The 26,868-nt window shown below is 31.9% G+C and overlaps 4 protein-coding genes across 7 annotated transcripts; all 4 read left to right on the top strand.

The window, feature by feature from the left end:
- Positions 1 to 2,072: 2,072 nt before the first annotated feature.
- LOC107403320 (small ribosomal subunit protein uS10c) lies at positions 2,073 to 4,870 on the top strand. 3 transcript variants are annotated; one of them, XM_016010204.4, is made up of 4 exons: positions 2,073 to 2,439; positions 2,967 to 3,026; positions 3,848 to 4,185; positions 4,540 to 4,870. In XM_016010204.4, the coding sequence occupies exons 1-3, from the start codon at positions 2,188 to 2,190 to the stop codon at positions 4,157 to 4,159; spliced, it is 624 nt and encodes a 207-aa protein (XP_015865690.2). In that variant the 5' UTR covers positions 2,073 to 2,187; the 3' UTR covers positions 4,160 to 4,185; positions 4,540 to 4,870. The 3 variants fall into 3 exon arrangements, with proteins under 3 accessions (XP_015865690.2, XP_015865691.2, XP_015865689.2); XM_016010205.4 differs by having other exon boundaries at positions 3,848 to 4,203; XM_016010203.4 differs by having other exon boundaries at positions 2,075 to 2,439; positions 3,848 to 4,180.
- A 578-nt stretch (positions 4,871 to 5,448) lies between these two features.
- LOC107403316 (serine acetyltransferase 1, chloroplastic) lies at positions 5,449 to 8,094 on the top strand. Its single transcript, XM_048463118.2, has 2 exons — positions 5,449 to 6,188; positions 6,365 to 8,094. The coding sequence occupies exon 2, from the start codon at positions 6,651 to 6,653 to the stop codon at positions 7,737 to 7,739; it is 1,089 nt and encodes a 362-aa protein (XP_048319075.1). The 5' UTR covers positions 5,449 to 6,188; positions 6,365 to 6,650; the 3' UTR covers positions 7,740 to 8,094.
- A 9,955-nt stretch (positions 8,095 to 18,049) lies between these two features.
- On the top strand, positions 18,050 to 19,837 carry LOC107403319 (serine acetyltransferase 1, chloroplastic). The gene has a single exon (XM_016010202.4). It carries the CDS (start codon positions 18,313 to 18,315, stop codon positions 19,495 to 19,497), a length of 1,185 nt encoding a protein of 394 aa, XP_015865688.2. The 5' UTR covers positions 18,050 to 18,312; the 3' UTR covers positions 19,498 to 19,837.
- A 140-nt stretch (positions 19,838 to 19,977) lies between these two features.
- LOC112488857 (cytochrome P450 71D9-like) lies at positions 19,978 to 25,197 on the top strand. Of its 2 annotated transcripts, XM_048463469.2 has the most exons (3): positions 19,978 to 21,038; positions 21,151 to 24,331; positions 24,444 to 25,197. In XM_048463469.2, exons 2-3 carry the CDS (start codon positions 23,366 to 23,368, stop codon positions 25,056 to 25,058), a joined length of 1,581 nt encoding a protein of 526 aa, XP_048319426.1. In that variant the 5' UTR covers positions 19,978 to 21,038; positions 21,151 to 23,365; the 3' UTR covers positions 25,059 to 25,197. The 2 variants fall into 2 exon arrangements, with proteins under 2 accessions (XP_048319426.1, XP_060667684.1); XM_060811701.1 differs by having other exon boundaries at positions 19,978 to 24,331.
- Positions 25,198 to 26,868: the final 1,671 nt, after the last annotated feature.

Below are 26,868 nucleotides of genomic sequence, written 5' to 3'. Positions count from 1 at the left end.
AGCAGTCACAGTAATTAGATAAAAAGGAGAAATCCCTATTGAATGGTAGGCTACACACGCTTGTTCACATGTAGAAAAGCGTGAAAATGAAATTTTTTTTTTCTGTTTCATATCTCTCTTGCTGGCCATAATGATGTTATCAATGTGGGAACTTTTCGCCATGTGAATGGAAAAAAATCATGACAAGCCTAGTGATGATTCTGAAGGGACTCACATCCAAAATTCTAGATGTAGATGAGGATTGAACTCTTGGGAAGCTAAGTCCAAGTATTCATGGAAAAATTGATGAGGTTGTGGGAGATCTTTCTTATATAAGCTCGTGAACAACCTTCATTTTTTGCACCAATTCAGTAAAACCCTACATACACATATGTCTCAACTCCCATGCTCCAACGATCAAATTATTTCATCCCCAAAATCCAATTGGAAATATTCCCAAACAAGTCCTATCAGCATGATTATCTCTTAAAATCAAATCCAAACTAGAAATGATTATCTAACTTCGTTTGGAAGCAAAGCCTAATTAATACTTTTTACCTTGTGCTCCCCAAACCTTGTTCCTGTATTACATATGAGGAAACTGGTCAGACATTTTTACTTGCTTCCTAATTATTAAGTCTTTGCTTGCTCTTATATAAGCAAAGCCTTCTGTGCTGCACAATATAACTAAGTGCTTCTCTATAAAATCCCTTTTGCAAAAGCCTGTCTAATAACATAGGTTTCTTCCAATATGTGCATGTTGGTAATTTATTTTTGGTTATCTTTGATTTCCACTAGCTTCCCAATAAATAATTTTTGCAGCCCAAATTAAAAGAAAAAATAAATATGAAATTTAACCACAAAAATAATGCACACCTGATCAACCAATAAAAATGTATGGCTTTTCAATTTTCCTCCTCATAATTGTGTTCAGTTGAGAGGGGAGAGAGAGAGAGAGAACATTAAATGACAGCTCCGTTACAGACCTTTATGAGACTCGGAAATAGTTAAAATGACTAGGAAATCATTGCATATAATATATGTCAATATTTATATACTAATAATAATATTAATGTCATATAATGTATAAATATTAGTCAATATATAGATTCACTAGCAGTAGTGGTGGTTTTATAAATATAAAATAGGCTGGGCTTGGAAATGAATCACATGGTGGTCACAATTAAGTTTAAACTCTAGACTTTTTTTTTTTTTTTTTTTTTTTGGTATGATTAATATATTTTGGGCAAAAGTATTAGTGCCTCCTTCTTGTCTTTTGACACTCCACCAGATAAAAGACCAACAAATTAGTCTCTCTCTAGGTATGTATAAAAATGACCAAAATGAAAAGAAATCAAGATTCAGATAGGAAAAAAAAAAAAAAAAAAGGCTATAAAATAGCAAGAGGCTTTTATCTGAGTCATGCATGATTGAATGCAGGGACAAATCAAAGGGTGGTGGTTTAGTGAAGGAGTTAATTGTTAATTAATGGCTTTTTTATAATGAAGAAGGTCATAATCTTTCTACTACTAATCAAAGCTATCACCCATTTAACAAAACTTGTTTACTTGGTTATGCCCGAATTCACCTGGAATCTGAAGAACCTATCATTAATTAAACTCTTACTAATACATCCACTCATTCCTTTTTTTTTTTTTTTTTTATTCACATAAATATATGATATATATATATATATATATATATTTTTAATGGTATTCAATTAGGGCTTTAAAAAGGAAAATCAGCAGTTAGAAGTTAGGACAATAACCATCATCTCTTTTATTTCTAAAGCAAAAAATTACCAACCAAATAAAACAAAAATTCTCCTAAATCCATCAACCTAAAATTTATAAAAAGTAATAAAATAAAATAAAATAAAGTGAAATAAAATGAGATAACTTTGAAGTGGTTTTGTATTTGAAGAAAAAACGTGAAAGGCATAATGCTTTTGGGCTTGCTCATTTCTGGGCTCCACACCCAATCAAATGAATAAAGGAAGAACAAAACCCAGCCCATATAAGGGTAGTTTCATAATTTCACAATTTATATGTTATTTTGTAAAAAAGAAAAAAAAAGAAAAAAAGGAAAAAAAAAGGATTTTGGATAATTCTTCATGGCAGTGTTGAGAAAGGAAGAGAGGCTGTCTCTCACTCTTTCAAAGCAAAAACCAGAGAGAGAGAAACAACACGAAAAAGATTCAGAAATCAAATGGCTGTCTCTTCCATATCTGCAACCCTTGTTCCTTCTCTTCCATTCCCCAAGTCTTCACCTTTTTCTCATTCCAACCCAAAGCTCTCTTCTTTCTCTTTGGCCTCTGCTAACTGTTCCTTGAAGCTAAGAGCTCTAAAACCCTCACAATCTTTTACTAGAGTTTATGCTGCTCCTGAAGTCTTAGAATCGCAAGACACTCTACAACCCCCTCCAGAAACTCTAGATGGGTCCGGCTCTGATGCCAGTGAGGTTTGTGTATCTCTTTCCCCCGTTTGTTTCACCCCTAATTTGGTGATGCTTTGTTTGGCTGCTAAAAAAAATTGGTGGGCAACATTTTTCTTTTTTTATGTTATTTTATTTTATTTTATTTCCCACTTATTTAGAGTAATTTCCAACTCTCATCTCGGAAACGAGAGTGTGGAATAGGAACCCAGTTTCAAATTTTCAGTTTTTCTTCCCCATCAATTACGGTGCCTTTTATCAGCACCCTGTTGGAACTAGATATACATGAAAAGTATGTTGCTTTTAATTTTCAAAATTACATAACATTGTAAGCCAAGAATGTGCTCGACGCAACTAGTTTGGCTTGTGCGGTTTATTTCTTCATTGGAAAAAATGTAAAGACAGAAAATGATGAAAGTATAATAATATGTTCATTTTCAATTTCCTTTTATCTTCTTTGGTGGTAAAGTTTACTATAACATTCTGAGCTGTTAGTTGAATGGTTATGATTGGTTGGTGTATGTTTTAATGATTCATTTTTTTGTGCCTTTTAGGTTGGAGGTTCTGAGATTCCCAGCACATCGTCACTTAGTGTTGGTGCTGACGCTGATAAGGTGATCTTACCTGTTCATTTGCTAGTTGTGAAAGATATTAACCATGGATTTGAATTTTTAAGTAGTTTTGTAATTAAAATTTCTCATGAAGTAGCAAAAAAGTTTCAATGCCTGATGGAAAGATGATTGTTTAGATAAACAAGTTACCTAACATCTCATTTATTTCTATTGGTGATTTGCTTGCCGTAAGCAAGTGATTATGTTGTAAAAACATGTGATGCCAAATGAATCAAGCCAAATCTGTCAATATGTGCAGTATTTTGCTTGGAGGTACTAGCTTTTTGCAAGAGACGCGAATGAATTTCCCTTGTAAACATTACCAATGGCAATGTTACATAGGTGACAGATTGTTTTCGTCTTGTAGCGACACTAGAATCCTAGTTTGATAGGACAATGCTATTGTTGAATTGGCTGTTGTGAAATTTTCCTTTCTAGGCTTGTGCATGTAAGAGTTAGAAGTTTGTTTTTAAATCTCTTAATCAGGTATGAAGAATCCTGGGATAGTGTGACGCCCCCAAAATGTACTGGGGTTAAACATCCTTAGAAGGTTGCAGCTTTTGTGTTGACTACAAATTGAAAGAGAGTTCACAAATTCATGATGGAAGAAAAGTTTTCCACTGGTTGAATTTATATGTCTAGGAGGATAGGAAATAAATACTCACTATGTGCGCCATTATTTGAAAAGTGTTTAGTTTTCTCTTTGTTTGGCATGACCTAAATTAGGACTTAGCCTCTGTGCTTTTGAGCAAGTGGCATATCATGTGGCAAATCTTTATAATTTAAAGGAGTTGAAAGATTATCTGAATGTGTTTATATTGCAGTTGGCACCAAAGCAGAAAATCAGGATAAAGCTTAGGTCTTACTGGGTGCCTCTGATAGAGGACTCCTGCAAGCAGATATTGGATGCGGCGAGGAATACTAATGCAAAAACAATGGGTCCAGTGCCCTTACCAACCAAAAAGCGAATCTACTGTGTTCTTAAATCACCACACGTGCACAAGGATGCAAGGTTCCATTTTGAGATTCGTACTCATCAGCGCCTGATTGATATTCTTTACCCAACTGCACAAACGATAGATTCTTTGATGCAACTTGACCTTCCTGCTGGAGTTGATGTGGAGGTCAAGCTTTGAAGAAGCAGGGTTGCTGCTTCTGTATGGTCTCTTCTCTTGCTAAAGTTGTGATTCTTATTTTTATTACTTGTATTACATTGTTTCCTGATTATTAATTGTCTTAATTTCCTATTCATTATGCGGGACCTTTAAATCCTCAAAAACCTCTTATTCTTGTATGAATATCACCCCTCACAAATGTTGCCTTCTTTCAAGTCGCTGGTTCTATATTTAGATTTAAAAATACTTGTCCCCTGCGTCATATTGTTAATGTTTGTTCACCACATTGATATTTATCTAATTTTCCAAGCGTATACATTGTTGATAATTATTGTAACTTCTAACATCTCTTGCTATTCTTCGAATTCTAACCATTTTTGGGTTGTAAAATGTTTTTGCAGTGTTAGGGGCTGAATTTCTTTGGAAGACATGTATCTGTTGGAAAATTACCATGGTGAACATTAATATTGTAGAGTGACTGCTGAATCAAAGTTTGTAGAAAGAAGTCCAGCAGTCACTCTATTTTGGAGATGTTTTAGGCAGTACTTGTGCAAACACCTGCCGCCTCGAATTGGAAGTGAATAGTGAGCGTAAAGAGTGGCGGTTTATGTAAGCGTGCATTTGTATTTCTGTTAAATTTTCTATTGTGGATTTACATGATGCTCACCTTAACATGCAATGTCATACTATTGAACTATCAAAATTCATTATCAGTTCTTTTATTCTTGATAATTTACCAAGATCTCATTATTATTTTAATTTTTCCTTTTGTTTGATTGTTCGGTTGAATGTCCAATTTCTGGTAATACAGTGCATTGCAGAACAATGAGAGGCCAAAAAATAAAAAAGTTTTTGAGTTTCAACCCCATTTATTTGATAGGATAGATGTTGTTGAAATTGGAAACTCTAGAGATGAAGATGAACTTTGATCGATGTTGGTGTTTTAGCTTAATAATACCATTTATTGGAAAATCCTGAGAACCTAAATGGGGAAATGGGGAATGCACGGAATATTTCTTTTGCAGTAAAAAAAGACATTGAGAGGAAAATGATGCAATCCCTTTCTGTAAATGTTTTACTTGTTTCTTACGAAAAATATTATGAAGTTAGAACTTTGGACACGGAAAAATTAATAAACCACACGTTTATTTTACATTGTATTTTTGGTGGTTAGAAAGTCCTGGTTAATCCAAATTAATTTTTTTTAATATTTATTTGCGTATTGTAACAAATATTCATACGTGATACGTAATCTTCCTTCTAGAAGCCCAAAACTGAGTCCTAGGCCCAGTTCTTAAATTAAGCATGGTAGGCTTATTGGGACAGAAACTGGGAAAAGCCATCCAAACTGCAATGCTTAAAAACTTCTTTTGCTTCTTTTTGTTGCGCTTTATTTTTTGTGGCAATATTCAAAGCTAAAAGTTGGTACCCTAAGTGACTACGCATATTATACAAATCTGGAATAAAAAATGTAGTTTAGAATGTCTGCGTATTTGTCTGGGTGCATGCACATTGTTTAACTAATTCTACCAAACTATTGGAAGCTCAGGGATATGTTAAAGAAGCGTGATAAGCATGCCCCAAAACTATAGTAGATGCCCCTAGTTTTATTTTTCTCTAATTCCCTGTCTCATTTTAGAGAGCCTTCAGTCTAGCATATGGAATTTCTTTTTAGACTTTATTTATTTATGGATTTGATATAGTAAAAGACTTTCGGAGGGAGGGATTGTATTCTATCTCTAAAGACTATAAGCATAAAATCACATCCCACCAGCGCTGAATCTGTTGATTTGACATGAGCCATATATGAATTATGGATTGATAGAAACATTGATGAATTGGAGGAAGAAATTAATCTAATTAGCAGCTTATAGTAAAGGGCAACCAAAAAAAAAAAAAAAAAAAAATTGGTAGAATCTCTTATGCCGAAAGAAGATTTAGAAGAAATTATGGCCCAGGCTGGCTGCTCTGCTCTATTCCCCAGTCAAATTTAAACAACCTGATTCTACCACGATGGATGAACAAGTGATGTTATCAACTTGCAAAAATGGTAATTAGCTAATCAATTTGCTTGAAATTCCAACTTATATTGCCATTTTTTCCTGAGGAAGGGGAAATATGCCCTTTTGGAGTAAAGGGTACTGCCTTTTTGAGATGGGTTTTGCAAACTTGCAATTTGGATTCTGTCATCATATTTTATTACAAGTTGCAAATGCATATATGCAGGAAAGTGCATGTCAATTTCAACCAAAAAGCAAAACCATTCTCCCATTTTTTATCTTTCCCCATCTCTAGGAAAAATCTGATTTCCCTTCGTAATAATCAAACCCCAACTGAAAGATACAGCCAACTTCCATTCTCATTTCTCTTCTTCATATTCCTGACATCTCAGGGGTTAGTGAAATCCTTCGCTCCAAATATATATACACCCTGTTCCCAGTATAAGTTACCAATCCTAGTTATTCCAAACTTGTCCCACCCTCTGTTATCTTCTACTCTCTGTCTTGCTTCCATGTCTGCTTCTTTTGTTGGCTCATCGTTTATTCCCGTACCTGTTAAAACCAGGTATACTCATAAGGCACACAGAACAAAGGCCACCTGTTTGGACAGTAGTTCAAGAACACAAATCAAAGCTGGCCATTTCCCAGATCGTCTTTGTATCGACGATTCTGTCTTCAAGTACTTGAAATATTACAGACCTAGTTCGACAAATCTCCTTTTCATCACAACCCCTATCCCAAACCAACAGGATCTATTTGAGAATCACACAAGTGTTAAAGATGGTGCAAAGAAAGATGAAGTATGGATGAAAATGAGAGAAGAGGCTCGTTTTGATGTTGAACAAGAACCGATATTGTCCCACTATTATTCCACTTCAATTCTGTCTCATAATTCGTTGGAAAGCGCCCTTGCGAGTCAACTTTCTATCAAACTGAGCAATTCTGGCATTCCCATCAACACCCTCTATGAAATCTTCATCGATATTTTTAAAGAAGATGAATATACTGTGAGAGCCGTCAGAGAAGATTTGAAGGCAGTAAAAGTGAGAGATCCAACATGCACAAGCTACGTGCAGTGTTTCTTGAATTTCAAAGGCTTTCTTGCATGCCAAGCACACAGGGTTGCCCACAAGCTATGGCTACAAGGTAGAAAGCCCTTGGCTTTGTTAATCCAGAACAGGGTTTCTGAAGTTTTTGCGGTGGACATCCATCCCGGGGCTAAGATCGGAAGTGGGATATTGATCGACCATGCAACCGGAGTGGTGGTCGGAGAGACTGCTGTGATCGGAAATAATGTGTCAATTCTGCATAATGTGACTTTGGGAGGGACTGGTAAGGTCTATGGGGATAGGCACCCAAAGATTGGTGATGGCGCGCTGATAGGGACTGGGACTTGTATTCTAGGGAACATCAAAATTGGTGATGGAGCTAAGGTTGGGGCTGGTTCAGTGGTCCTGAAGGAAGTTCCATCCAGGTCTACTGCAGTTGGGAACCCAGCTAGATTGATTGGAGGGAAGAATCCAGTTAGGCTTGACAAGACTCCTAGCTTAACCATGGACCAGACTTCTCACATAACTGAATGGTCTGACTATGTTATCTAGAACAAAAATTTTCTCCATTTAGTACTACTTTGAATCCTGTCATGGCTTGTTAGAGAATCAAAGTGTAACTCTGTTTTAAAAGAGAAGCACAAGTTTTTCATTTGATTGACTTTATATATACAATATGATTATAAAATCTTATTATAGATTGAGGATGTAGTTCTTATTGGAGGAAAGGTTGAAATTCTAACACCAAAATTTCTTCACTTCTACATTTCTGGGTTTTGTTGCTAGCTGAACTTAGATGCTGCAACAAAGTTGACTTTCCCCCCACTTATTCGGATTTTGGGACTAGAGTACTGTATAGTTTCAAGTTATCATGCATTTGAATATAATAAAGTAAAGCTTCAGAACCCATGTTATGTACCAAATTTTATTGTTTGGTCTTGTATTTTATTGCTTGGAATAGTTAGTAAAGCAAATTAATCACTAACAGATTTATTGATTTGGGAAGAAATACTTGCAGGGTGATATGAGGGTGATTGAGATGAGTAATTAATCAGTAGAAGAGTGTTTCATGAGAGACTTGACAGATTTCTTATAGCATCTTTGTCTTTGGATTCTGATATAATTTTCCTTATTAGTAGCTTTTCAAGTAAAATAAGCTTGATACTTTTGAAGTATCACTTAAAATATATGCATTTTAGACAAGGCATTTCTATCAATGTCCATGGGAGCCTTTGTCCTTTGAGTTTTTGGGTCTTTTAATGGTCTCCTTATCCCATTGAAAGCTTCTCCAAATATCAACTAGGATTCAATTTTTATCCCAAACCAAAAAAAAAAAAAAAAAAAAGGGGTTCAATGGTAAAAAAAATTTATGCTATCTTATCTATTCAGAATTTGTAGTTGTATAATAAACCAATAATTATTGTATACATTATCATTTTAATGATGCCGTATCATTTAAAATATAAGGATTCTGCAACATAATCATTCTGTATTTGATTCCTTCCTTTGCTTTTTTCTTTTCTTTTTTTCTTTTTTTTTTCTTTTTTTTTTGTTACACTTGTCTATGCTTATTCTTTTAACACTTCAAATATATTTGAACACATATTTATTTAATTTATTTATTCTTTTAAATTATTTTTTTTATTGATAAAATGGTTGGATCTTGTCTATTAAATTGACAATTAATAGTTGAAATTTAAAATCAAGCATAATATATATATATATATATATATATATAGCAGAGGATCCTAATTCATACACTTGATGGGGTACCCAAAAAAAATAATAATAATTATAGTAAAGAATTTTCAGGTCTACTTGCATATGTACATCCACATTTTTGTGAGGATAGCCTTAAAAGTGTGCATATATAGAAGTTTTATAATAACTGTAACCATCATAGCAGGGATTTTATATTGGATTCTTGATATGATTATGTACTGGTTTTTCAAGATTAAAAGCTTTAAGTTTCATCATCAATCAACCCTAAGATGTAATGTACTGGTTTTTCAAGATTAAAAGCTTTAAGTTTCATCATCAATCAACCCTAAGCTACATCTTAGAGAAAAGCTTTAAGTTTCATAATCAACCCTAAGCTACATCTTAGAGATGCAATTATCTTGTAAGCCATTACCTTCAGACAAATCATGGATGATACTAGTTTAATATTATAAAAATATAAGAAACTCTTTAGCCGGTGATATAGAGTAATAAATAGAAGACGCATTATATTTGGGGTTGTTTTATATGCCATTTTATAATCAAGCTTATTACGAATTGGAGTATTTTTAGGCTCTTTGAGAAGCCTGGGTTGGATTATTCTGCCTGGATATGAACATTGGAAAGGAAAATAAAAATAAATTAAAAAAAAAAAAAGGAAGGTAGTTTCATAATCAAAAGTGGAAAGTGGAATAATAACCTCAGAATATTGTAGGCATCTGCAAAAGTTAAAAAGGGTTTATAGATGATAATTACTTGAAGGCTTTCTTTTTATATATATATATATATATATATCTTTTTGCTTTCTGGGGTTAAGATATTGGGGTTTATTTAGCCCTCTAGAGTAGGGGTGCAAAGTCATAATGGATCCGTCAACTATGGATTGTGCTAATGCAAATCAACAAGAAAATGTATTACTGGCCCAGTGGCCCTCACTGCCTCAACATGAGAGGTTCTAAATATTTTACCAAAAAATGAGAGGTTATGAAATAGTGTTCATTTTGTTTCATGGAACTTTCAAACTATGGACAACATTATTATTATTATTATATTTTAACAAAATGTTGGCGACTTGTCTAATTTTTCTTGCACTAAACTTGAATGCGTTTATTATTCCAGAGTATTTTATATAAAAGGTTAAGGTATTTCACTCGTATAGTTTCCAATTATCATGTGCTGTGCAACATCAAATTACACGCGGATACCAACAATATATATATTAAGTATTTAATTATGAATATTTTGTCAGACTGCATCTGTAATAGTCACATATAAAAGTATTTCCTATTAGTTTTACACCACACAGCCGGAATGTTACACTTTATTCCAAGCGGTCCTATCAAATTTCCCCACCATGCTTGTTGACTGTAATAATGTTATTTTAAATGTCCTAGCCACATGTTTTAGATTCTATAATCTCCCCTGAAAAAGACTTATTTAAGTAAATACAGGAAGTTCAACATGTATATAAATATATATATATATATATATATGTATATATATTTTCTTTTCTAATAATTGATCACCATTAGAAATCATCCTATGAACTTATTTGTCCATGAAAAGAGAATATTTTAAACAAATTTTAGTCATATAAGCCAAACAAGGGTTAAATCTTCTAGAAAATACTTGATTTTTTTTTGAGAAATGGCAAGCAAATTGTTCTTCTGATGGAATCTGAAGAGTGGCAAGTTGCTAAAACACAAACAGGGTATGGGTTGTAACTGGGAAGACATGGTGAAATGGACCAAATGGTAAGAGTGGCTAAACAGAGCATTAGAACTCTAGAAGATACTCACTGGTCCAACAAGAAAGAATGGTATTTTAAAAGAGCGCTATACTTGGATTTATTTTAACAGCTCTAAAAATGAGAATGGTATATCCCAGAGAATATGCCATTGAATTCAAAGTTCATCACTAAAAAAAGAAAAGAAAAAAGAAGATCTATCAGCTTCCATTTGGTTTTGTGGGCACCATTATGTATTTTTGTCGAACAATAAGCTTGTCACTATCAAAAATCTCTTTTGATGTCTCTTTTATCTTTCCCTAACCATCGATATATCTTTCTCTCTTACTATATGATGATCACAGAAAAGTTGGTGCTGATTTTTATTTATTAGATTTTCTTGTTAAAAAATCTTCAATGCCCCTTGGACAAATTTAAGAGGCATGGTGTGATGGATCATGATGTGTTTTTTACTGGTATACACTAATGTTGTGTATGGCTGAGACAACGCGTTTGGAAAAAGGAAATGTACTGGTGGTACTAAAATGTATGGTTTTGCGCTTTTACTTATATAATATTTATAGTTTGTCTAGTAGCTTGAATCCTGTCTGTATTCGGTTTTCAGTTTATGCTGGAATATTTTTCTTATCTTCAAAAGAATAATGATTTCTGGTCCTTGCCTTCCATGATAGCAATATGTTTTTTATATTTCCAGTTGGAGAACTAAGCCACCCAACCCAAAAAAGCCTTTATTTTTATTTAATATATTCAAGATTAATGATAAAAAATCAAAATATTTATCAAATTTATTTATATTATTTTAAAATTTTAATTTTTTAAATTATATGAATATGTTAACTAATAATATTTTAATATATATTATTTAATAAATAAATTTTATAAATATTTTAATATTTATAATATTACTCATTTAAGATATATATGTCCAATAATAATATTAGATTTACTAAAATATTTATAAAATTTGCTAATAAAAAAACATGGCTGATGATATAAGTAATATTTAGTTGGTTTATTTTTTATTTTTATTTTTCCATTTCAACGTTCATTCATCCACATTTATATAATATAAATATGCTAATCAATAAGATATTAGCACATATCATTTTATAAATAAATTTGGTAAATATTTTTATACTTGTAACATTACTGTATATTCAAGGTGAAACCAGGATATTCATAGCCGGGGTCTAATATTTAAAAAAAAATAAAAATACAACAATAAAGTGTCAATGTTTAATATCAAATTCTAAAAAACAAAAAAATTATTATTTAGTTTTATCATAGTAAAGTTAAATAGAATATATAAAAAAATTATGATAATCAATCATATATCAACTCATATATATATATATATATATATATATATATATATATATATATATATATATATATATATGTATATATATATATTGAAAAAATCATTAAAAAATATTAATTATTTATCAAAATAGATCCCTTTCATTATTTCAAGTCTCCAGAACATTTTTTAAAACTTTAATAAAATAAAATATCCACAATTGTAGTTCTATAAAAAAAAAATAATAATAGTTATAAATAGTGAATATTAATAAGTAAAACACAAACAATTTGTACTTTGTTATACACTTCTAAAGAAAAAAAAAAAAAGCAATAATATTAAAATAGAGCTACATAATTTTCTTGCATATTTTAATTTGTTTATTGAAGATTGTGCATTTTTTTTTTTGTTTTTTGGTGAATAATTGTAGAGTTGTATAGAGTATCAACATGGTGAAAGAAATATATATATATATATATATATGTATGTATGTATGTATAGTTTGCTTAGATTGGGCCAAGAGATTAGAAATTACAAACTATTTAAAGTGATATTTTATAATTAAGAAGTTAATGGAATATCCACAATGGAAATATAATAAAGACGTACTAAAATGAATAAAAATTTCAAATAGCATAGAATGGGCACCAAATGAAGAAATGAACCATAGTTTGGGGGGCCCTATAGGATAAATTGATAGGGAAAAAAAAAATTTAAAACTATCTGAGATGTAAATTTTTTTTAATAGGGCGGGGTGCCATGGCCCTCTCAAGCCACTTGCTAACATTACACCAAAAAAAAAACAAAAAAAAAAAAAAAAAAAAGAAGAAGAAGAAAAAGAAAAAGGAAGAAAAAGGGAAAGAAGAAGAAGGAAGGCAAAACAGCTTCCAGGCATAATTTGATATAGTTTATGTTTATACTTTTATTTTTTAGAAATGTTTTATGGAAAAGATATTTTTCATTGATTTTGATTAGAAATGCTTTCGAAACATAGAAGTATATTTTAAAAAGTATTCAAACATTTCTAAAAATAATTTTTAAATTTAAAAAATTACTTTTGACTTATCAAAAATTATGTCAAACAAGATTTCGATTATCAATGAGAAAAGAAATTTTTTTTTTTATTCAAAAATAAACAAAGACAAAGTAATTTACTTGCTTATGAGTTTGAATCCTTGACTAGTTAAACTTCTCTCTTCTTTTTGTTTTGTTATGTTGATATTTGTAGTATAACAAAACTGCTATTATGGAAATATTGCTCACCATTTAGTGGGCATCAACCATTGCAGGTAAATCAAATAGTTGTTAATTATTTGTCACTCATGAAATAGTAGATAACTTCCTTACAATAACATTTCTATGTATATATATATATATATAAAATATAAAATATACCTTATTATTGAAATTTTGAAGTTTCTATTAAAGAGCTTATAATATAATTGATAACTGGAGATCTAACATCACATGAAATATAATTAGGTCAGTCTACAAAGTATTCTATTTTTTTTTGGGGTAATTATGTAGAAAATAAAAATATTAAATTTAAATATTTATTTATATGAATTCAATATTTCTATTTCGTACATAATTAGGAAAAAAGAAGTTATTTCCTATATACGTATAAGATTTTTTGGTGAATTAAAAAAAAAAAATGCCTCTTAAGAATATGATAGGATATTCAAACAACAAATACAGTTTCAAGAATTCAAGTATGCTATTGCAGATTTTGGAAGAGGCATCTCCTTTGGCGTAAACACCCGATTCTCTCCTCTTTTAGGCTTTGAAGTAGAGCAAAAGCTAAGCATTGCTTAAAAAAGCATTGTCAAATTTACACATTCTGGTGCACACATTGTTATCAAGCACTTTGACTTCCTTTTATGTGGCTCATATCCTAACCTCTATTACATGTGGTAGCCTTATCCTTTTGAGATTGGCGCTTAGGAATTTTTTCTTCTTTTCTCTTTTCTAGATGTAGAATTTATTTTTACGGAACATTTTATTTCTAACTTCTAAAGTTTTGAATAAATATATAAAAATCTTTCAAAATTTTAATAATATCATTTGCATTCTATGTAAAAAATTAAATTATTTTTATATTTTCATTTAAGTTAAGTTATGTTCAGAATTTTTTTTTTATTTCTTTTGTGTACACTAATTAATTTCAAAATTTTCAAGTTTTGTTAATCTATATTTTAATTAAATTTATTTAAATTAAGTGATAATTTTTTAATTTGAAAAAAAACTATAGGGTGATTTTAATAAGATAAGTTTTTTTTAATCAAGTTATAATTTGTTAAATATAGTTTATTTTATGTATTAAAATGTAATATAATTTTGTCAAATATATTCATCTAAATATATTATAATTTTTCAAATATATTCGATTAAATATATTGATCAAATATATGACTTATACTTAAAAAGCTTATGTAATTAAAATTATCATTTTTTATAAAAAAAATGGAAAAATTATCACATATCTAGATACAAATGAATTAAAAATATAAAAAAAATTTGTAGTTTTCAAATTAATCACTGCAAAAAAAAAAAAAAAGAAGAAATTTTGAGATTAATTTAACTTAAATAAGTATATAAGAATAATTTGAATTCTTTCAAGAGGTGTAAATGATATTATTAAAAATTTTAAAAATATTTTTATATTTATCTAAATAAAATGTTTTCTAATTTTTTATTAGAGAACTATGTAAATGCGGTTGAAATGGTAAAATAGATAAGAAAATTATCATTTACCAAAAAGAGATATGGAAAATTATCGTCCAACTCAATAAACAAATGATATTTTATAATAAGATGAAAATAATGCATGCTTTTAATATCTTACCATTGTTTAACAATGTTTGCACAGCCTAGTGGTTTTGTCACTTTTCCTACAATGATTTTGAGTTATTCCCATACTTTCAATATTCGAAAAAGGGGAAAAAATAATAATTATAATAAAGTGAAATGATAAAAGAATTCAGTTCGGTTTTTTTTTTTTTTTTTTTTTGGGTTAAAATGCAGTTCGGGTTGTGAAGAAGAAATAAAGGGTTAAATATTTAAATGTTATTTTTATTTTTCTGGAATTAAATCTGCAAAGTCAGACTCATACTAGTATAAAATAAATTGTTGAATTTCTAGTATGCAAATGACAAATACAAAGGATTAAATTGTAATTCAAATTCAGAAAATATTATTTAAAAATAATAAAATTTAAACTATATAGAAAAAGATAACTTTAATGATTAAATATTTTTATTTGTATTTATAAAAATATCAGTTTGAATCATATACATTGCAAATATATTTTAAATAAATTCAAAATATAAGGATATTTTAAATAGATTGAGAATACAAATTTAAATTATATTGAATATAAAAATATTTTAAATAGATTCAAAATATAAAGATATTTTAAATAAATTAGGTTGCACATGAGTTAGTTTGTTTAAAAAAAAAAAAAAAAAGTTTAAAGGAGGAAACGTACACCACAAGCAAGTGGTTGATCTTATTTTATCTTATTATATGTGTGTGTGAGAGGGAGGATAATATGATTGGCACCAAATTAATTTTTAATTATTTATTGGAAAGTAATAATTAGACGCTGCTGTGACGTGGAGGGTGACGTGGCGCTTTAGAAATTGATCTTCAATTTTGTTGACAAGTTAAAATTTGACCAATAGAGCGGGGTCCACTCCGTTGGACCGTAACTTCCACGCCTCGACGAACCTCTCTCCATATTCAATGCATGTTCTTCAGTGTTGACCGTCTTACGTAGCCGAATGCGTCACAGCACGTGTCTTCTAATAAGATGTCAAATTTTAATCATCTCAAACAAATATACTTTTGAATAATAAGTAAAAAAGTGAAAAAAAAAAATACAGTTTAACTTTGTTTGATTCGAAAATAAACAAAATCTCCATAATATAATATATTAGAAGTGTGAACAATAGACGAAATGCTATGAATCAAGCGAATGTGCGTCAGTCAATTGACATTTTCATTTCCCCATTATTTTATTTACTTTGATGTATTAAATTTACATTTCCCTTCCTAAGTGAATGGTTTTCAATTTGACATTTTATAAATGCAAGAAGTGTATCCCAATCAATTAGAACAAAGTGTATTGTATATTTTTAATTATGGGATAAAGTGATAAATATTTTTTTATAATGATTTAGTTACAAAGTTTTTATTTATTTATTGCCAGCTTTATTCACCCCTATATTTTTTTCATAATCGGATTCAATTTGAAAGGGGAAGGTCCTTAGTTGCAGTTGTATCTTAGTTGCACTTGTTCAATTTGCCTTCTTCTTTTTGAACATAAAAGTAATTGTTCCTTGTAGTTTTCAAAATGATTGTACCATAAAGAATGCCTAAATGATTTGAAATTACAAAAGTAAAAGCTCATAAAGTCATATGTTTACATGTTTTCATTGTTCCAACTTATCATTATTCTTATTATTGGGATGAGAGAGTTTGAATTTTGAAATATTGTTGCTCTTTCTTTTTTTTTTTTTTTTTTTTCGATTGATTACATATCCAAGATATTTTTGTTCTCCAATAGATTCAAATTCAATATAAAAAGCATAGATAAAATTGTTCTTACCAACTAAATTATCAATACTCGTCTTTATGTTTGCTTGTTAAGTTTTTTATATTTCAGTATTCTTTAATGGTAATACTAGAGACAAATAATAAGTTGTCAAGCCAACGAATAAATTCAAAACTGTCCTTAAAAAACAAAAATAGTATATTATTAATTATATGTAGTGAAAGAAGGGTAGATCCAGGAACTGTAGGGTAGGGGCGGAAGTTAAATTATTGTTTATAAAAATTAATATTTACAATTAAACTGTTTTGAAAAAAAAAACAATAAATGTACATATTTATTTCATATACATGTTTTTTTTCTTTGAAAATAAATTAAACAAGCATAATTAAATTACTTAATTTTATTCACATAGAGATAAAAATAAGTTGAAAGAGAAAGAGACCATCAAAATTATAAAGATTGCTAAGTTGCTAGCAATCAAGTGCAAAGAAATAAAGTTATTTATTTATTTATTTGTTTTTATTTGTCAATTTGATGGTAAAGCAATTATATTTTCATATTTTATAAAAAAAAATTTAGATTAGAATAAGAGATTATAATATACATGATTAATCATTTATATTTAAATAATAAACTAATTTATATTTTTTATATAAGTAATTTATTATTTACATTATTTTAATGATAACTAATAAATAATTACAAACCTAGTATAGTATTTTTTTTTTTTGCAAAATATAAAATAATATTTAATTGATAAAGATGGCTAATAAATATAAATGGCCAATATATGAAAAATACTAAAATAAATCTAAAATATACAAAGCGAAAAAAGACAAAAATTAAAGAGGGCAAGGGGCCAAGTGTGGTCTCCGCCAAGGGACTCAATTTGATAAATATACTAATAAAAAATACGAAGATATTTTACTATTTTTTGTGTGAAGACTGTAGAGGAAACGTAACAAAGTTCTAAGTCTCTCAGGATGTTCAAGAAAAGAAGGAAAAATTCATTTAGGATATAATATCTGGCATGATTCTATGCTCTAAAAAGTATATATACCTGCCAACAAGTACCAAAATGAAATGGAGGATCAACCCAAATGGTTTTCCATTTTTGAAAGGAATAATTCTATAGAATTTTTATGCAACATTTCATTTTTTTTGTTATTTCATATATCAATATTTATATGTTAGTATCAATGTCAGAAGAAGAAGAAGATTGTTTTGTGACAAAGAAGATAAAAGATAGCTCTAAGGCTTCTTTTTTTTTTTTTTTTTTTTTTTGGGGTGAAAAAGGACCGCTCCAAAGACTTGGAATACCATTCAACGTCTTGGGAATTCAAGCCAGGTTCCCCATGAGTTGGCCAAGTTGTTGAATGTAATATGTTAATTAATTTTTCTTTTAGAAAAAAATTATATTATTTTACATATATATATATTTTTTTTTGGCTCTCTTTTTTTATTTTTATTTTTTCAATGTTGGAACACAATTATTGTACAATCTGAGGTGGAAAAAAAAAAATAAAAAAAGAAATGGTACAAAGGTTTAGTCCCTCTCTGCCTTTTTTCTGGAGATGATAAATTGAAAAAGAAGTGTGAGACGGCCGAATGGCATGAAGATCAAATTATCGACTCTTTAAAATTATATAAGTTGCTGCTGTGGCCTCCTGAAGACCAGCCATTTTCTTCTCTCCCTCCACCACGGAACCTCCACGATAATCCTCCTTTTTTATTTTTTGATTTATTATTTTATTTTATTTTTCTCCCAGTTCACAGCTTTCCCTACAAAATCTCTTTGTTTTCCATGAAAATTCTGGTAATAACTCCGTCCCTATATAAGAGCTCCCCTTCTCTCTTGACCCCAAATCACATACCACCCCACTTCTCTATCCACAAAAATTTCCCATCTCTTTCACGAAGTTTCTCACTCTTTAAACAGACCAAGCTTTACAATCCCATGGCCGCTTGTATTGATACTTCTAGAACAGGAACAGCCCAAACGAACCCGCTTCCCCGCAATCCAAATAGGTCCCAAACCGATGATAACCATTACAAGTTCGTAAATTTGTGCCGACCCACTTATTCTGATCAGGTTTCCTGCTTACCCATTTGTCAGAGTCCCAATCAGTTCACGCAAACACGCACAGTCGTGGATTATATTGAGAAAAAAGAATATGAGGTTGATCTGTGGCTTGAAATGCAAGAGGAAGCTCGTTTGGATGTCGATCAGGAGCCCATCTTGTCCAATTACTATTTCACTTCGATTCTGTCACACAATTCGCTAGAAAGTGCCTTGGCAAATCATCTCTCTGTCAAACTTAGCCATTCAAGTCTTCCTTCTGGTACTCTGGTCGATATCTTCAAAGGAGTACTCGCAGAGGATCAAGAAATCATAAGGGCAGTCGAGGATGATCTCAGAGCAGTGCAAGAGAGAGACCCAGCTTGTATAAGCTACGTCCACTGCTTCTTGCATTTCAAAGGCTTCCTCGCATGCCAAGCTCACAGGGTTGCACACAGATTGTGGTCACAGGGCAGAAAGGTCTTAGCTTTGTTGATTCAGAACAGAGTCTCCGAGGTTTTTGCAGTGGATATTCATCCTGGGGCAAAGATCGGACGTGGATTGTTGCTCGACCACGCCACCGGAGTTGTGGTCGGTGAGACGGCGGTGATCGGAAATAATGTGTCGATTCTGCATAATGTGACATTGGGAGGGACTGGTAAGGCCTCTGGGGACAGACACCCAAAGATTGGTGATGGGGTGCTGATTGGGGCTGGGACTTGTATTTTAGGGAACATTAGGGTTGGTGATGGTGCTAAGATTGGTGCTGGTTCAGTAGTTCTGAAGGACGTTCCACCAAGGACCACTGCTGTTGGGAACCCAGCTAGATTGATTGGAGGGAAAGAAAACCCAACTAAACTTGATAAAATTCCCAGTCTTACCATGGACCATACTTCCCATATAACTGAGTGGTCTGACTATGTTATCTAAATGACCATATTTAGTTTTTATTTTTCAGTTTAATTGGGATTTTGGAGCATATTGTTTGTGTTTTAAGAGAGAACTGAGGTTCTCCTATTACCAAACAGAGAGAGCCTTGTAGCCTTTGAGTATGTGCCCAGCAGAAGCTGTTTTGTATGCTTTTTGTTTTGTGCAAAGTTCAAGTGAGAACAGAAGTTCTCCTAGTAGCTTGCATAATCTTGGAGCTCAAAAGTATGGGTATAAGCACAGCTGGTATGGTGCTGTTTATGTGTTCAATGTATTATTTTAAGATGCCAAGACCAATCCTGTTGCAATATATATATATATATATATACATGAAGAATTTTTATGGGTGTTTTAACTGGTTGTTTTTATATTTCAATGTTCTTTTCATTTTTATTATTCTTCTGAATGATTTCTCTCTAATTCTGGTGGAAGTTTGGGAAGTGTGAAACATGGGGGGAAAAAAAAAAAAAAAAAAAAAAAGAGAAGCATGGTCTCGTATCAATCTCTACCTGCTTGGAAAAAGAACATGTTTCTTTGTTATTTTCCCACACAACATCGATTAAGAAATAAGCAAAAGTTAAAAATAGATGTGACAGTGAAGGTCAAAAATTGTGGCTGCAAGTTGTTGAGATGAAAATCTTTGGATGACAGGTGCGAAAACGAGGAAAATAGTTAATAAATGTGGTGAAAAAAATAGGGATAAGATTTTGTTCCTGTTTTTAACACGATCTTCCAAAGGTTCGAAAAGAGTTTGGAATTTGTCCCACCAACATGCAACTTTATTCAAAGAGATTAAAATTGTCTGCAGCACAACTGTTGAGCATGAAACTGATACAAGTTTTGTAGGTTGCTGAGTGCTGTATACGGAGATTCTGTCACAAGGGCAAACAAAATGTAACTTTTTCTAAGGAAAAATATTAAGCCACCACCAAATGTTATAAAATATTTTAATGTCCTTGACGAATTCAATTCCATACCAATTGCTTTGACCAGGCTTTCAGATGTTTGAATATGTACTGAATATGTTGTTAGTATACTGGAGGTCCAATGATTATATTGTGAGTTTATATGCAAACAAATTCGCTATCTTTGTTGTTAACCTGTTTCATGTGTTTTCTCGGGAAGTGTCATTTCATTTGTTGATGTTGTTACAGAAAAGGGGTAGGGGCAGGCAGAGGGGCGACATTGTTAGTCTTGCAACAAGAAATATGTATATTTCTTGGAAAAGGCCATATAGTAGAATGCTTTTTAAATATTAAATATACGTTAGTTTTAACCATTCCCATACACAGCGTCAGCGTCTGTGTTCAACTTTTAGAAAAGGAAGTCTGAGATTTACTTTACTCAAGGCTTTTGAGGATTCAATATGTATGTTTGTCTGAAATTCCATATAGCACTTTACCATGGATGGTGAAATAATCAAGAAAAGCATTGGACAGCTGTCTACTGCAGGAAAATTAGGAGAGGCAGAGCCATGGAACTCCAATACGAGAAGCATAACAAGATTCCAACTCAAGACTTCACTGTCAAAGTTCTGATATCATGTAAACCACTAAACTCAAAAGCTTACGCTTTGAAAAAGTTGGCCTAGTTATGTATGCCAGGCCTATTTTCATTACTATAAACATGATAACCAAGGATTAAGTTACATCACAGGTTGGTATCAACCTAGAGTGTTCTTACATGCTTATGGCGTGGTGAGCTGCCTGAGAAAATTGGTTGTAGAGAATAGAGTTCAATTGGAGATTCTAATTAATTGAAATACAGTGCAGAACATGGGCTCAACATCTTCTACTGCTGCCTTTTTAAGTATGCCATTTTTAATTTAATTTTTTTTTTGGGTAGAATATGATAAATGCTTATGAATTGATATGTTATCATGGGAAATCATGCATGCATACCATATTGATAAATCAAGAAGGGACGAACCATTTCAATTAAACAGTGAAGAAGAAATTAATCAAAGTCATAACTGTGACTGACTGTCTATGTAAATATTTTTCACTTGATTGGTGATCCTTTGTTTGAAGAAAGTAATCTAATCAATTTTGATACCTCTTCTTTCCTGATCGATAGGAATGATTCGCCGTTGTTAAAAAATTAACAGCTCCAATACATGAATTTTTACACAGATGTCTCTAGTAATCTCCATAGGGTGAAAAAGCAATGTATAAGATGTGATAATTTGGATCAAGTAGATTTGGGTACAGCCTGTGATAATAGGTAAATTCATGGGTCTTTTGTCAACCTTCTTTGGCAGCTTCTGGTGCAAGGACCAAGAATTTGTCATAGCAGCTGTGAAGGAATTTGGTGGACAGGTGACAGGAGGCTTTAACTTTGCCAATGAATTCCCTTCCATTAAACTACTTCTAGTGATCAGTTTGGATGAGGACTAAGTGGTTTGAGAACATTTATAGAAGAATTGATGAAATACTCAAAAAGCATTGTTATTAAACTCAACACAACCAGGAAGATTATAGGAAGGTAGGTAGTTAAGAAAATGATAGAGTGGAATTCCTTTTGAATCTTCAGGAGCAGGTCTTCCATTTCCTTTAACAAACAACAATATCGATTAAGTCTGTTATTACCTGCTTCAATTCATATCCATATTTTACTGCATCCATGAAGTATTGATAATGCTCAGAGATATTAAGTAGAAGATTATAAACTTATAGGCTGAAAATCTTGTCTTCTTCTAGGTGATCATCATTTTTTTCCCAAGTTCTGTTCAGATTTCCAGTACTAGCATCTGCAAGATTGGGAACGAAGATTCTATGGAGAAGCAAACCAAGAAGGACAATACTTTTTTTCTTTTTCCTTATTGTTTCTATAATTTTTTGAAGAACATAATGTTTGACGAAAAACAAGTTTAACATTTTATTTGTTGTGTTTCAGGACATTCTCAATGCAGGGATTGAAACATCATTGTACCTCAACTATGAGACCGAAGTAGAGGAATTCCTTAATGGATCGTTTCATTAGAATGGCTCTAATTTATCAATATGTCCCATTTTGAGCTAAGAATATGCCCTCCAGGCATTGCATTTTCCATGCACACTGAATTTTGAGCTTTGACTTGCGCAGTTGCTGTGTCATAAGGAAGATGGTATGGAAAGTTCTCTGACTTCATTTCCTATTTTATGTGCATATCTATCCCATTTTTACTTCATTTGAATGCATTAGGCATCTGAATGTTATAAATATGGTAAATTTTCTGTCTTCATTCCATATATATTTTTTTGCCTCGTTGCTTTCACCGGTTTCTTGTTAGTTAGAATTGGGGTTAAGGTTATCATATTAGAAAACAAAGAACCTTATCTCAAACGCACTCCTGGTTGAAGCCATTTCTTGTCTGTTAGTATATGTATATGTATACGTATACTTTCTGTTCATTGGTTGCGGTTATTGTTTTCCTCTCCAAGTCAGTATCACCTGCATATTACCATTGATCTTCTGATTTTGAAAATATATTTATTAAAAGACTCAATTAACATAAATTTGGACCATCTGCTTTATTTTTTTATACAAATTAACCATCATTTTTTTGGAACCTGTTACAACATTGAAATTAACAATTTTCTTCTTTTCCAAGACAGGTTGTAAACGAAAGAGGACAAAGAAAAATCCAAAAGTGCCTTTTAAGTTGTTGGAGTACACTAACTTCAATATTATATAAAAACAAGTGAAAAAAAACTAGGAAAACCTAAAATTTGTATTTTTATTGGTATATACACATAGATTCCTTCTAAGTACATAAAAAATATGTACGTTTTTCTCGTGTAACTACACAAATATAGTATCAAACAAACTGTGTACAATCCTGAAAGATAGAATATTTCATGAAAAGCAGAAACAATATATATTAGTACAAATGCAGCCTCTGAAAAGGCTTCAATCCAAGTTTCATACTTTCATTATGGAGCTCCAGATTCCCTCATTCCCGATCCTTTTTGCTTTCTTCCTCCTTCTGTTGATGGTGCTGAACATATCAAAGAGACCCAAAACCAGAAACTCATCAAGTACTTCTTCCAAACTACCCCCAGGGCCATGGAAGCTGCCCATCATAGGAAACATGCACCAGCTGGTTGGTTCTCTACCCCATCGAGGACTAAGAGACTTGGCCAAGAAACATGGACCTTTGATGCATTTAAAACTCGGAGAAGTTTCCACCATTGTCGTTTCATCACCTGAGATTGCCAAAGAAGTTATGAAAACCCATGATATTAACTTTGCATCCAGGCCCCAGATCATTGCTACAAAGATCATGTCCTATGATTCTACCAACCTTATCTTTGCTCCTTATGGTGAGTATTGGAGACAGCTACGAAAGATTTGCTTGCAGGAGCTTCTGAGCATATCCCAAGTTCAATCTTTCCAACCTATTAGAGAAGAAGAGCTGTCCATTCTCATTAAATGGATTGCTTTCAATGCTCAATCTGGATCAGCCATTAATCTTACTCAGAAAATCTTTGCAACCACTTATAATATTACTGCACGTGCAGCCTTTGGAAAGAGATGCAAAGATCAAGAGAAGTTCATATCAGTTTTGGAGGATTCAATAACGGAGGCAGGAGGTTTCGATATTGCTGATTTGTTTCCTTCTGTTGGTTTTCTTCATTACATCAGTGGAACGAGGCCTAAACTAGAGAGATTGCATCGAGAGGCTGACATGATATTGGAAACCATCATCAATGAACATAGAAAGGACAAAGCAAAATGCAAAACTGATGATGAGGGAAAAACAGAAGAAGATCTGGTAGATGTTCTGCTAAAATTTCATGACCGCAGTGATAACGAGTTTTCTCTAACAAGTAATAACATCAAAGCAGTGATCATGGTAAGTGTGTGTTTATATATATATATATATATATACATGTATGTATACAACCATTCTCTTATAAGGTTGGCCAAATAATATTATACTAAAGTACTGGTTGTAATTTTTTCAGGACGTGTTCGGTGCAGGGAGTGAGACATCATCCACGACAGTCGATTGGACAATGTCAGAAATGATAAAGAATCCAAGAATAATGAAGAAAGCACAAGAAGAAGTGAGACAAGTATTTAAGGGAAGAGGCTCAGTTGATGAAACAGGGCTTATTGAGATGAAGTATCTAAAACTGGTTATAAAAGAAGCCCTGAGATTGCATCCTCCAGCTCCTCTGTTGCTTCCAAGGGAATGTAGAGAGAGCTGTGAAATCAATGGATATGGAATACCTTTGAAAACCAAGGTTATAGTAAATGCATGGGCAATTGGGAGAGATCCAAGGTATTGGAAAGATCCAGAGAGCTTTGTTCCAGAGAGGTTCATTGATAGCTCCGTGGATTTCAAAGGTGCAAATTTTGAGTATATCCCATTTGGTGCTGGAAGAAGAATTTGCCCTGGAATTTTATTTGGTCTTATCAATATTGAGCTTCCACTTGCATTGTTGTTGTATCATTTTGATTGGAAACTCCCAAGTGGAATGAAACATGAAGGGCTGGACATGACTGAGAGCTTTGGCATTACTGTCAGAAGAAAAGATGATCTGCAAGTGATTCCCATTGCTTACCATGATCCTTAATCTATCTCAAAGTCACAAGTAGGGGAAATAAAGTATATTAAATCTCTTATGCATTCTTATTCCAATGTAATAGCTGTGTCTTGTTATGTATTGATCAAAAATATTTAGTCACAAGTTTTATTTGGTAATTGAAAGGGATGAAGTACTATATTAAATCTCTCATGCATTCTTATTCCAATGTAATAGCCGTGTCTTGTTATGTATTTATCACAAATATTTAGTCACAAGTTTTATATGGTGATTGAAAAGCATATAATATATAGGTTCAGTAATTTTGTTTAAACCCAATTCGAATTCGTCGTTAAAAAGGTCTCTCTAAACACTTATTTTGCTATAAAAGCGTCACTCTATGAGTGATTAAAACATGTACACGCATATTCTTTAAATGATAAAAGCATAATTTTTTTATATGCTTATTTTAAGGATACGCATATATACTATAGAGTAGGATAAATGTTTATCATAGCAATATTGAAATAAATGTGCGAACAAATTTCATATAGGCTAAACATAAGGATCCTAAAAGTTCTATAAAAAGTTTGATAAAAAGTTTGGATTATTCCTCCTATTAGGTTAATCTTTTAGTATTGAACCTTAAATTTCAACAAGTGAGACCCAAACACAGCCATCTGCACATATGAGAGATGAATCTCAAGGTATATAAGAGGATTAAGTTATAGGTTTAACTTTTTAGCTTAAAATCCCAAACCTTAACATATACTTTAAGAGCATATATCTATAAATATATATATATGATTTTTGTGAAATACTTTAATAGCATATTGAATTATAAACAAAAATCTTATAATATATGTGGCAACATAAAGAATCTCAAGACGAGTGGACAGCAAAAATATCTAAAAGAGGTAGTTGAATTGTAAAAATTAGTTATATGATTTTAAAATTATTAACGTGATTTAATGTTTATTTTATTTTTTTATTTTCATTTTTGCCGTATAGGAAAAAAGTTTATGAAAAAACCATATAAAAATATATATTCTATGGACCATCGGGGTTTATCTCAATTAGTGTAACTCACGATTCTGTGAAGTCCAGCCGCACCACCACTGCACCGACAGTGTGAAGATTGCACAGCCACCATTTTTGACACCACTGCACCGACAGCCACCATTTATGACAATGGCCATTGCTGCACCGAAAATGGATTGTTCAACAATTGTGGGCTCTGCAGAGGCTGTTGAAAATTGTGGCCATGCAACCGACCTTGTAAGCCTATAAATAGGCTCCATCCCGTTGTATGCAAGCCAAGCCAAGTGAGCAAGCTCAATATTATCCCAAGTGAGGAATATTGAGAGAAAACTCCGTGAGAGAGAGTGTTTAAGTTCCAGAGAGAGCTTGAGAGAAGAGTGAGCAATTCCAGAGAGAATTGGAGAGTGTAGAGAGAGGTTCCACGTGAGAATCCAAGAGAGAAGTTTTTTGTATTTTTTGTATTCTATTTCCAAGAGAGTAATAGAATTCTTTTTATTTTTCTTCTCATATTTCTTCTCTAAAGTGGTTAGAGAACCACAACAAGTGGTATCAGAGCTCCAGGTCGAGAGCTTGGGTTCAAAATTTGAAGAAACAAAGATACTGTTCTTCAAGTTGGTGTTTTGAAAAGTTGCTCAAATAATTAATTTGACAATACTAGGTGAAATTACCCTACGAGAGGAGAACACACAAGTTCGCCGGAGAGAAAGACAGCATCTCACGCGCCCGCACACGCCGCCTGAAGTTTTCTGCAACAGTTCACGCGCCTCACGCGCCGCACGCGCCGTCTGGAGGTTGAAGACGACCACGTCAGCACACCCTG

This window comes from Ziziphus jujuba, chromosome 1 (assembly GCF_031755915.1).
Source record: "Ziziphus jujuba cultivar Dongzao chromosome 1, ASM3175591v1".
NCBI classification, from domain to species: domain Eukaryota; kingdom Viridiplantae; phylum Streptophyta; class Magnoliopsida; order Rosales; family Rhamnaceae; genus Ziziphus; species Ziziphus jujuba.
This window is presented reverse-complemented; position numbering and strand designations above follow the sequence as displayed.

Excerpts from the sequence above, each read along its gene's own strand:
- LOC107403316 (XM_048463118.2), top strand. The coding sequence starts at position 6,651 with ATGTCTGCTTCTTTTGTTGGCTCATCGTTTATTCCCGTACCTGTTAAA.
- LOC112488857 (XM_048463469.2), top strand. The coding sequence starts at position 23,366 with ATGCAGCCTCTGAAAAGGCTTCAATCCAAGTTTCATACTTTCATTATG. Across the intron at positions 24,332-24,443 it reads ACATCAAAGCAGTGATCATG|GACGTGTTCGGTGCAGGGAG; the intron begins GTAAGTGTGTGT and ends TAATTTTTTCAG.
- LOC107403319 (XM_016010202.4), top strand. The coding sequence starts at position 18,313 with ATGAAAATTCTGGTAATAACTCCGTCCCTATATAAGAGCTCCCCTTCT.
- LOC107403320 (XM_016010204.4), top strand. The coding sequence starts at position 2,188 with ATGGCTGTCTCTTCCATATCTGCAACCCTTGTTCCTTCTCTTCCATTC. Across the intron at positions 2,440-2,966 it reads CCGGCTCTGATGCCAGTGAG|GTTGGAGGTTCTGAGATTCC; the intron begins GTTTGTGTATCT and ends TGTGCCTTTTAG. Across the intron at positions 3,027-3,847 it reads TTGGTGCTGACGCTGATAAG|TTGGCACCAAAGCAGAAAAT; the intron begins GTGATCTTACCT and ends TTTATATTGCAG.